Source organism: Microcaecilia unicolor, chromosome 1 (assembly GCF_901765095.1).
Source record: "Microcaecilia unicolor chromosome 1, aMicUni1.1, whole genome shotgun sequence".
Lineage (NCBI taxonomy): Eukaryota > Metazoa > Chordata > Amphibia > Gymnophiona > Siphonopidae > Microcaecilia > Microcaecilia unicolor.
Window position 1 is genome coordinate 247,379,064 of NC_044031.1, and position 12,797 is coordinate 247,391,860.

Genomic DNA, 12,797 nt, shown 5'->3' on the forward strand with positions numbered 1-12,797 from the left:
TGCACTTACCATACACACTCGCTTATACATTAAGGTATTTTGACTTCAAAATCCTATCAATAAACCAGTATCATCTTATCTACGGTCATTCTCTTCAGTGCCCTAGCACTCTTTGCTATTTCTAGCTTCACAGAAAGGCAGCGCTCCGGGCAGGAAAGAGGGGGCTCTTTCCTGCCCCAAAGAGGTCACTAGACCACCAGGGCAGATAGTAAGGAAGGGAAGGGGAGGGAAGACTCACGGCACCACCCGCATGTTTGTCCAGAAATCCAGACAAACGTGCATGCGGGCAAAACCCGTCAGACGCCCCGGACATGCCCTCAAAAAGAGGACATGTCCGGGGAAATCCGGACGAATGGTAACCCTACACAGAAGTATGGGAAACAGACCCTGGCAGTGCTAAATTTACTGGAGAGGATACAGCTAGTACTATACATGTTCCTGGTGTGGGAAGAACTCTTAATTCAGGGTGAGCTTGAACAGTTTTCAAATTAAAGAGGTAGATGTGCAAGTGAGTGATATGAATAAATAGTGATTTTTAAAAAATTATTATTATTATTAGCATTTGTATAGCGCTACCAGACGCACACACGCAGTGCTGAACACCTGAAAAATCTGTAAATGTTCTGGCTAGCTGAATATTTGTTCTGAGCATGTAAACTAAGAGAAGGGCATGCCTGCAGGAAGTGTACAAAATTATCAGGTGACCTGGAGACTGCTACACCTAAAAACTATTTGATTGGTTGATGGCTCAAACAATGAATTCAAAGAGGAAGTTTAGCTGAGATGGCGTTGAAACAGTTGGTGTGTGAAATTCTGATTTTTTTTACAAAAGAAAACAGAAATGTGTATGGGTGCTCAGAAACACTGATTCCTGAACAAAACAATCTCCTTGGATAGGGTTTGTGATTTGTGAAAATATATTTTGCTTTAGTGAACTTGCCAATGTTTAGAGTGAGAGACTTATCAGTGAGGGATAGATATATAATCTTCACATACTGGAATCTGATGATTTAGCTGTTTCCTTCTGGAATTAAGTCTGTTCTGACCATGTTGAAATCTGTGAAGGTGTGGGTTTTAAAAAGGGGGGCTGGGTTTGGGAAAGGCAGGGGAGATGGAGAGGAGGGAGAGAAAATGGGAGCAATGTTGGTCTTGGAAGTGGAGGGGAGGGAGAGAGAGGGAGCAACATTGTGGGTCCCAGCCTCAACCTATACGTGGCTCACAGCATTTTTGGCCATTTTAAATCCTAAAACTAACCTCGACTTATATATGAGGTTGACTTATAGATGAGATTAGGGGTCTTTTAATAAAGCTTAGCTCGAGTTATCTGCAGCAGGGCCCATAGGAATAAAATGGGCCCTGATACAGATAACTCGAGCTAAGCCTTAGTAAAAGACCCCCTATATATGGTAGGTGCACAGGTTATAAAATTCATTAATTTAAATGTGTACTTGCAGAAAATATGTGCTAACATTTACACCAGCCCTCGAGTTGGTATAAGTGCTAGAACTTACATTTATTTATTTAAAAATTTCTATACCATCTATATCTAGGTGGTTTACAAGATAACATTCATATTATTAAAACAAAACAACTACATACATATACCACAAAATCAATATTAAAATAATTCAAATCTTCATAAAAAATTTTAAAAGGCAGACACAAACAATTGTGTTTTCAACAATTTTCTAAACTGTGTTCTACTACTACAATGCTGAAGCTGTCCAGACGATGTGTTCCACAAATTAATACCAGTTGGAACAAAAGCTGAGGTTTGGATGTCCACATAGTGGAATTGTCTAAGCACATCACTTGAAAGAAGCATGTCAACTTCAGACCTCAGTGTACACTGTGGGCAATAAATCTGCAGTGCTTGTTTCAAGTAAAATGGAGCAGTAGAAAAAAGAACCTGCTGTACAATGGTCAATTTTAAATTGAATCCTCTGTAAAATAGGAAGCCAATGAAGTTGTTTAAGCACAGGTGTCAAGAATGTCTTGCTACCCCCATTACCGTTCTAGAAGCCGCGTTCGGAACTAATTGCAACCTTGACATTCATAGATGATATAGTAATGTACAAGGCATTGCAGTAGTCCAGACGTGTGATAACCATACTTTGAACCACACAATGAAAGTCATAAGCAGAAAGCATGGACTTTCATCTATGTAACATGCACATTCTTTTGCGTCTATAGTGGCATTTTATAAAGACAAGCAGACATGTACTTCACCTTTATAAAATCAGTGTGAAATAGGTGTGACTTTACACAGTTACCCTCACAAAACTAAAGCCTGTTTTATTTGCTGCAAATTATCACATTCAGAAAATTTCCCATTTGTCTCAATGATGAGATTTACAAGTTGCTATGGAAATTTAGACAACTATTTTAAGCATATAAAAGACCAAGAAATTATGCTATGTGTATATTTTATTCTGTAAGCATTTTGCCTGGTAGAAGGCATATTGTTTCTGGAAAGAAAGCATTTGTTATAATGAAATGAAATAGAACCAGTTGGTGCTTCTAAATCTGTTATTAAGATTTATCCTTAAATAGGTTTTATGTTCTGAAGTTGCAGAAAGCAGAAAAGAAATGGAAGCATCAGCCAAGATATTGACATTTTCCTCAAGGATACTTATGCAGGTGATAGAAGGGCCAGTATACCAGCAATTTAGTTATGGTCTTTAAAAGGCAAAACAGAACAATAAACACAGAGGGTTTAGAATGAATATATAATATTGCACTGATTTTTATGCTATTTGAAGTTGAACTCTTATGTTATCAATGCAGGAAAATACTGTCATGTAATTGACACTCCATTTTTTATTCTTTACTTATTTTTATATATCCAAAGCAATGACATCACCAGCAGAGACAATCCATTATTGTGGAGACACTGACATATGGTACTTTAATTTTATTATATTTTAAATTATAAGAATTTAAAGCACCTAATTGGACACACAGTAGCAAAAATATGCCAGAGAAGAAGGGGAGGAGCTGACATTTTCCATGACATTTCCATACATTCTACCTTCCCTACCCCATGTGGTTTTATAACATTTCTGAGTTCAGGAAACGTCAACCATATCTGGACCTAACTCTCATGTATTAGTCATCAACATAACATTTCTTATTAATAATTAAGATGCTGCCCTAATCAAATCATTCCCTTCCAAGTGTTTTTCAAACACTTGAATATTTGTATCATCAGGAAAAAAAAATAAAACACAGGTTTAGTAACATAAAACACAGGTACAGTAACATGAACAAGGATGGGTCCAGAGCCCGGAGAAAGCGGAGCCACACAGTAGGTTCAGGAGAACAGAAAACAATACTTTATTAAAAATGCCAGGTATGATGGGTCCTATTAGAGTCACAGACAAGGGAGAAAATAACAAAAACTAGTCCTATGCAGCAAAGTCCTCCCTTGATCCTGCTCCTGCAAGCCACAGCATGCACTATAGTCTCTTGACTACAGTATTCACCATCCTGCCTACAGCTGGGTCAAGAATACAGTTCTTCAAGGTCCAAAGTTCAATTTGGCCTACCTGGCTGTCTCGGTTGCAGTTCACAGACATGGAATGGAGGCAAACACGGTGCACCTTTGCTGCTTCCCTCTGGGCCTCCTTAACCTTTCTATGCTCTGAGCTTTTATACTTCCTGGACCATGCCCTCCTGGCTATACTACTCCCATATCACTTCCCCTGTGGGCGGGACTAGGCACCCAGATTCTGTTATAGAATACTAGCATAATTTGGAATTTATATGCCATTTAGGCACGCCCACTTATGCCATATCTATGGCAGATATAAATGCGCACACCTAAATGCTGCACTTTGACACGTAAATGACACTATTTTATAATGTCTTCCTTAGGCAAAGTGTCTTATACAGATGAAGGGAGCAAGAAATTGATAACATATAACGCTCAGCTTCAGATATACCCCTTAAATTTCATATCTCATTAGTCTGGTAGATTAAGACCCTTTAATTAGATCATCAGATCCACGCATCTACCTCTATTATGGCTAAAATGAGCCAAGCATGTCTCGGAGGTAGTGACGTAATCCTCATCGATCTTCTAATCCTATTTTTCTATATTTTTCAAAAATTTTCAATAACTTAAATATTCAGCTCATATATAGCTTGAACTTAGCTTTTTTAATGTAATCCAATTACACTTTTACTGCATGCGGCGGAGACACAATAAAGCCGACATGGTTCCATGTTTCGCGACAAGCACTGTATCAAGGTTGTCTCCTATATCTTTTTGGCGGATTTTCCTACTTTAGTCTCTGGGGCAATCTATAGAGAATGCTAATCTAGACAGATACACAGAGCATATTTTAGCCTCTACTCCTGCTCATAGCATCACATGATGTCCTGTCAGTGAGGTGTAAATATCTAATCACACATCTGCTCTTCAGAAAAATACAAAATTTTGGACTACACAAAACCTATACATTAGCAGAATACATCATATCGGTTAAAGAAAAAAAAAGAACAAAAACTCTGATCAAATGTAGAATAAGTGACCACAAATTATAAATAGAAATATGGCCACTCCAATCACTCCGTTTCCTCTTTCTCTCTGCATGACAGAGGAGAAGGGGTAAATAGGAGGGGAGAACTGTATTTGGGAGCAAAGTGTTTTTTTTTTTGTTGCTCTGTTCTGTTCAGTTTAGCCTTACCCTTGCCTTGTTTCTCCTATTGCTGCACACTAAGAAGGAAGGTAGATAGAAGGGGCTGGATTAGAGAGCGGATTGACTTTTTTTTCTGTCTTTCACTTAGCCCTCACAACAGTGTCAAAAAACGGAGTGAACTCATCTCTTTTTTCTGGAGGAACCCACTTCAGTTTGTACTGTGGAATGCAAAATAGCAGCAAGGATGGCATCTCTGATGGTTGCATCAGTTGTGTCATTTGGATCAAAGGCCAGTATATGCTTGAATCGAGTTCCAATTCTAGACAACAATGCATTCACCAGTGAAGTACAGTACTCAAAATTGTGAAAAGCTAATTTCCTAAGATTAAACAATGTTGAACTAACTTTGGCAATAATATGCCATAGAAACATTCATGGTCTTTCTCTGTAATTCATCTAAACAGAGTGCTATTGGTTACTACTACTATTATTTAGCATTTCTATAGCGCTACAAGGCATACGCAGGTTCTAGAGCTTTTGCATATTCTTTCAAAAATTCCAATGCCACATGACTAAATTTCAGCAGTCCCAGCTTTTCACAGATTTCAGCTAGTTTATTGCTCTACTTAAGCAATCTAGGTACTCCATCATGCCTTGAATTCCATCTAGCTTGGCATGGTATAATGACTGATTCATCTGCACAAATATCAGATATTGGTGCTCATTTTCAAAGCAGATGAACATTTTAAAATGCCTAAAAAAATATCCATCTGCTAAAAACATCCAAATCCTGATTTTGAAAAGTTGGAATTTGGACATTTCACACTGCAGTTTATCTAAATAGCAAGGGTGTGTGTTTTGGGTTGGACTAGGGAGGGCCCAAAAGTAGGACATCAAATAAGAATTTTCAAATGGGAAGAAACAGTAGATATCTTAGTTTGAAAACTGGTGAGGAGTGACATTATTGAATGTATTTTTTTTAAGTCACAAGGGGGCAAGGTTTCTAATGGGGAGATTCTCCTTGAAAAGAGCAGAGGAGAATCTCCTAGAAGTTGAGACTCTTGAGATACATTGTGTTTTGCACTGTCATACTGGAAACAGACAGTATTAAATTCAAGAATCCTAAGATTAAGTCAGCATCCAGCAACAAATGATTTTTGATTTAATAACAAAAAAATAAGTAAATACAAAATCATTTGAATATCTGATTTAAAATCTAAAATCAAAAGGGTAAAAGTGATTTCAAATAAAAATACAAAACCATATAAAAATGATATAAAATCATGATTTCAATTCACTTGATTTGAGATCTATCATGAGCTAGCAGGGTGAGCCTTGGGCCACAGATGAGCTTACGCTGCCTAACTAACCTGGAGGCTAGGTAGGTCCTGACTAGCGGCAGGCAAGTCACACCCAGGCTAGAATCATGGCTTGCCAAGTCCTGAGGTACACCAGGAGAGTAGGGAGTACTGAAACAGAAGCCAACAGCAGGTGAGCTGGTCCAGATACCAACAATGGTACTGAAGAGGCTCGAGAAAGTCCAGACAATCCCGGAGAACAGGGCAGACTGCAATTAAGGCATGGTCAGGCAAGCAGGCATAAGGGCAGGTGGTGGTCCAAAGGAATAGAGGAGACAAGCTGGGGTCTGAGCCGAGAAGACAGTCCAAGGAAGGGAGCAGGAACAGGCTGACTGGAGAAGTGGACTGAACAGGAGTGTAGGCAGGTTGGAGAGGCGGCTTGGAACAGAAACAGACAGGCTGGAGAGCTGGACTGGAGCAGAAGCAGGAGGACAAGGGCCAAGTCATGAGAAGAACATCAGGAGCAAGGCTGGAGTTGAAGACAAGGAACAATCCATGCCAGGCGGACACAAGGAGACCCATTGTAAAGGTAGAGCAGGAGAGTCCCAAGATCCTTTATAAAGGCCTTGACTTGTGACATCATCATCAGGCATTCTGTACCAGGTTCAATTAAATGAAGATTCATAGCACATGCGTGCACTTAGGGGGGGGGGGCAGTGTTGAGTGGAGGCAGCAGAGCCAGTAGTCCACTGTGCACAGCAGGCAGCTCAGAGTCCCAGGAAGAACCACAGAACCTGACCCTGATGCCCGCCGATGAAGGGAGGCGAGTCAGGATGCAGAGCACGCCACGGCCGTGACAAGTTCATATTCAACACTGGGGTAAAGTATAGGTGAAAGAATGAAAGGCAGAGTGACAACAGTGGAAAAATGCTGGAAAATTGCTGTAGCACCATATAGGCAGATTCAGATTCAATTGGAAACCCAAAAAGAGGTAAGAGAAAAACTGCCCAATTATATATATAAGTATATGTATATGTATATGTATATATATATATATATATATATATATATATATATATATATATATATATATATATATATATATATATATATATACACAGTGCATTCCATTTAAGTGCACGTCGGATAAGTGCATGCTCTCATGCTCTGTTTAACTGCATGCTGTACTTCGGTCCCAATTTTGGCGCCATCAATTTCTGTGGGGACAAACTTCGGTTTAACGTACCCTTGATAAGTGCAAGATTCGCTTATATGCATGGTTTAAGACCGTTCCTCTGCAGGAAAGACTCCACATAAGCTCGCGCACGGAATATGGAAGCCGATTGGCGCGTGACAACCAACGAGATTTCAAATTTACCGCCCCTTTAACTGCCATAGGCAGAATATGCGAAAGAATGTTGTCAGAGTGTACAATGGAGTCATCGTCGTCACACAACTGTAAGACTTTAACACTGCTGAACGAATAGAAGTTCTTAAAAAATTAGAAAACAAAGTCAAGCTATTGCTAAAGAATATGGTGTCAATCCCAGTCAAATTTCACATATCTTGAAGCAGAAAGACCAGCTTCTGGAAGACTGGCAAAACAATACAAATCCACACCGGAACGAAAACGGGCGGGAAAAGCTGAGGAGGTAGAAGAAGCTCTTCTTCGGTGGTTTTCTCAAGTCAGGAGCAGATAGTTTCTTGTCAGTGGTCCACTGCTTATGGAGAAAGGTAATCAGCTAGCTGAAAGTCTTCGACTAACTGAATTCAAAGCCACTGTTAGATGGTTGGAAAGATGGAAGGAGAGGAACAACATAAAATTCAAGAAACAGCATGGTGAAAAACAAGACGCTGATGACTTTGGTGCTGAAAATTGGGTTGTTTCAGTTCTTCCTACCATCTTGAATGAGTTTGCACCTCGTGACATTTTCAATGTTGACGAAAACGGTCTCTAATGGACAGCAATTCCTAATGGAACACCTAATGAAACAAGCCGAAACTACAGGAGGTAAAACGTTGAAGGACCGACTGATGATCCTCCTTTGCTGCAATATGGATGGGAGTGAGAAGTTGGAACCCCTCGTCATTGGAAAGAGCAAATAGACCAGTTGCTTCAAGAATGTTAAGCGACTTCCTGTGTCATATGAGGCTAATGCAAATTCATGGATGACTGGGGAAATTTGGAAGTGGTGGCTAAAGAAGTTAGACACTAGAATGCGGGCACAAAAGCGTCAGATTTTGTTGCTTTGTGATAATTGTGCTGCACAAAGTGATGATGTCAGGCTGTCTAACGTCAAGGTGGTCTTCCTGCCAACAAACACTACCTCTCTGATCCAACCTGTGGATCAGGGCATAATAGCCAATTTCAAACAACATTATCGGGCTCTTGTGCTACGTCGTCTGATGAGCATTATGGATGACCAGACTGGCAAGGATAAACGTGCTGTTGAACTGGCTTGTAATCTATCACTGTTGGATTCCCTACATATGCAGAAAGAAGCCTGGGATCATGTTACACAGACAACCATTGTGAACTGCTATAAGCGGGAAAGCTTTGTTAGGGATGTGGAGAGGGACGAAACAGATGCAGCTGTTGCAAATGCATCAGATGAACAGGCTATTGACATACCAGCCTGGATGTCAGTGCTATGACAGTTTTTACCATCTGGCAGACGTAGTCTATGGAACTCACAGACACAAGAGTGTACAGAGGACTATGACTGATTACTTCAAGTAAGCCTAACGTCAGTTAACGAAGACTGTATATGTTTATCTGATGTCAAGCTTCTTTGGGTCACAACGGTTAAGTGCACGCTCCGGTTAACTGCATGTGTTTCTTTAGTCCCAGACCCTTGCACTTAAGCGGATTGCACTGTATATAGATAGATAGATAGATAGATAAATATACAGATAGATGTATAAGGACACACATACGCACATATACATACATATCTATCTATCCACATATACACACATACACACTTATATGTATATACAGAGAGCACAGCAGAAGTATATCCAATCACAATTTTTTCAAGATCTTATTTTGACTTTCAAGAACTGTGAAAAATTTACCAGATTTCAGTAACTGCAACATTTTTCTTCCCTGTGTTAAAATCAAACAGAACTCCTGTTGATAGGCATAGCCAGGGCTCCCAGACTCCAAATTATCTCTTTCATATACTAGCAAGTTGTATATTACCACCTTTAATAGCTCATCAATTAGTAGCTTAATTACTTCCAGAATACTTGTTGTTGTTGGTTTTTTGTTTTTTTTTTTGCAGTAGCTTCACATTAATAAAACAGTGGCAGTAATGCTTAGAATGTTTAAATACCATATATACTTACTTTGGTAATACCAGGATCTGCACAATAAAAATGCAGAAGAATATGAGATAAGCACACGTCACGTAGTACTTGAACGCTGGCAGTGTAGTTGCTCTATACTAGAAAATAAATTAGAAAGCAACAAAACACTCTTTGAATCTGGATACCATATGAAGTTAGTCAATTACATCATTTACATTTGGTGCATGCATAACAGATTGCTACATGACAAACTGGAGAACAACTGAGATAAATCAACTCAAAGTAGGCCAAATCCTTGCAAGCTTTGCTACTGTAAATTCAAGAGCTGTTATTTTGCAGCTCTTAAGAGTCCAGCAGAAGTGGCATGCTTCTGCCAACAGCTATGTCCTGTTGGTGGTAGCTTAGGAAGAATATTAATATCTCTGCTTTTCAGCAGGAAATTGCTAGCTTGCCCACAGTGAGTGATGCTGTTGGAAGCATGGAGCCTAAAAAATATCTCTGGAACAGTTTCTCTAAATGGGTTAGTTTTGCACATACCATGACATGAATGAACCTCACTCCTAAGCCAGGGCATCTGGAGTATGATCTCAGTCTACCATAGAACTTGCATTGTGCCAAAGAGAGCTTCCTTCTTGAGTCTGTAAGAGTGAAACATGTATAGGCAGCCTATCCAGATGTGTTTGAAAATTCTTTTGGATTAAGCCTGTGGCATCCAAAACTATTTATATAATAATTAGTCACTGCTTCCCTAGATGGCTGGCTGGCTGGGTTCGTAACAGCATGCTGACGTCAGCTCGCCTCCAGCGTTCCCTTCCCTCTCAGTGTCCCGCCCTCGCAGAAAGACAAAATGACATCAGAGGAGGGCGGGACACTGAGAGGGAAGGCAAGGGAAGGCTGGAGGCGACGTGAGCCGAGATTGCCGCCGCTGCGACCTGAGGTAAGATGAACGACTTAAAGGCAATGCGGCACTGGCCATGGAGGGGAGGGGAGAATCGCTGGACATGGATGGGATGGGAGGGCAGAGCAGAGGAGAATCGCTGGACATGAATGGGATGGGAGGGCAGGGCAGAGGAGAATTGCTGGACATCAATCCCACTTTCACTCCTTCCCTAGACCATGCACAGCTTTAACTCTCTCTTAACTCAAACACCCTCCTTCACTTCTCATGCTCTTCTCCCACAACAACCTTTTTCCAGTCAAATCCACTTTTAAACCCCTTCTACATTAATTCTCATTTATTCTCTTACACCCCAACACCTTTCCAAATACTTTCAACACCCTACTCACACTCTCATGTGCACAGCCTGCAAAAACACAACCTTCCTCTCTCAGTGCCAAGCTTCCTCAGGCAACTGCCAGCTGCTGTTGCCAAGCCAACAGAAGCTCAGGTCTCAGCAAATTCCAAGAACCTGTGTTGCTGGCCACAATGGAACTTTGGGAACACTCAGGTAATTTTATTTATTTTATTAACCTCCAGGTTAAATTCACCCATGCTTTAAAAATGAATGTTGTCCCCAACATTCCCTTCACATAACTATCAATCTCCCCACAATCAGCCCAATTACATCCTCACGTCTCATCCTCATGCTTTTTAAATCAGACCTTTCATACAATCGATACCCTCCCAGCCCCAAACTAACCAACTTTACACACCTATAACTAAATTACTCTATCATCGCTAACATTCATCCCCCCACTCACTCACTTGAGGCACTAGCAGGATATGCCCAACCTTTTGATTTTCTAAAAACATCTTGTTTTTGGCCAAAACAAACATTGTTTTCAACCAGACCTTTGCAATTTTCAGCTTCCGTACATTCACCTTAAATCAGATTTTTTACTACACTTGAGTCAAAAATCTGTTACATTTCTTTTTTTTCCCCCCCTCAATTCTTATATACAATTTTCTCTTCATTTATTTCATTCCTTATTCGTATCCTCTACAAGTGACACCAAAAATTTCTATTTACCAATAGGGTCGTTCTTCCCACAGGTCATGCCATTTGTGTCTCCTAGAAAACACCCAGTCCCCCACTCGGAGTGCTCAAGACATCTGTGAGGAACCTCGACCAACACCCTCTTTTGTGTCTGGGGAGGTTACGTAAACTCCGGTGGAAGTTCTCCTTGATTAAGGATGATTCATCAGCCGGACCCAGTCTGGTCTCACTAACAAGATGATTGGAATGAGAAAAATCTCTTGTCCCAGCATTCTTTTTCCCTCATCGACCTCAGTCTCTATATGTTTAAGATCAACATCTTCTTTCAGTTCTCGTGCCTCAAGTTCCTGGAGACCCTGTGCCAGAGTCTGCTGCTGAACCTCTTTAATTCTCGCACATTTCAGATCATACTGTTTCAGCCAGTCCATATCACTCCGGAAACCTTCATGAGTGTTGTTTTCTTTGTTCCCATCAAACTTTTTGATCATGGCACCAATCGTAGAAAGATCAGATGGAGCAACCAGTTTCCCAAGTTCCTTTGGCACAGAATTATCCAACCTTTTCTGCATCTCTTCCTTTCCAGGTCCAGTACCTGGAGTACTAGTTGACTTTTCCTCCTTCTCAGATCCTCCATACTGCAGCATTTCCTTCGGTCTCGTTACCAGTACAGCTGCACCTCCCTCTTCTCCACTCTTCCCACTAATTTTCCTGGAGGCAGATATTGAAAGAACTTCCGATTTCCTCCTAGCTTGTTGGCATTTCTCTCCTACTATCCGCTTCGACAGGACCGGTACAATTTTGCCCACGCTCCCTTGCCGCTTCATCAAGTCCTCAGGTTTTCTAGAACTGACCATCTGCCTTGGAGAAATCTTCATTAGCACCTCAGCAGACTTTACAGGCTCAAAAATGAAACATGAAGGATCTTTAAATAGCCCTCTTAGATGCCGTAGAATGTTCATCCCTAGGATTCCCGGGGAAGAGACATTCTCCACCTGGCTCTCATGGAAATTATCCTTCACCACAAAGAAGCAGCACTTGGGAATCACCTGTCCCAGGCATTTCACATCCACTTTGATGTATCCCAGCACTGGGACTTCTGTACCATTTACCGCTACCAAAGTCATACAGCTGGCATCCTTCAGGCGATCAGCGTTTTCAAAGTTTTTATAAAAGAAACTGGCCAACAGAGTGGACACATTAGAGCCTGTGTCCACCGTGCAGAGGGTCTCGATCCCCTCAATCTTCGCCTTTAACAAAGGGCTTGCCCCGATGGCATTTTCCCCCAGCAGCTTCTGATCCTGGGATTCTTCCTGGCTCATTGGTTTCTGTAAATGAATGACCGGTTTGCTATCATTTCCTCTAGAAGGTCCCGCCACCTCCGCTCTTGGGTCACCATTCCTCGGACTGCTTCCACTAGTCCTTAGGTCTTCTGGTTCTCTTCTATCACCACCAGCGCAGGCACGAGCCACTCGCTCGCTTTGACAGTTCGGGGCTATGTGACCCGGCTCCTGGCATCTGAAACAAATTACTTCTCCAGCAGGGGTTCTGGCAGCACTTCGGCTCTGGTTATAACCTGTATAACCTCCTCCAGAGCTGGGATATCTCTG

The 12,797-nt window shown here is 41.1% G+C and overlaps 1 protein-coding gene across 1 annotated transcript in view; it reads right to left on the reverse strand.

Annotated features, from left to right (window-relative positions):
* ADCY2 (adenylate cyclase 2) overlaps positions 1-12,797 on the reverse strand; it is an 812,163-nt gene that overhangs the window by 144,865 nt on the left and 654,501 nt on the right. The window contains exon 14 of the mRNA XM_030205406.1: positions 9,293-9,390. Within this exon, the coding sequence (XP_030061266.1) occupies positions 9,293-9,390 (98 nt within the window). The remainder of the gene's footprint in view (positions 1-9,292; positions 9,391-12,797) is intronic.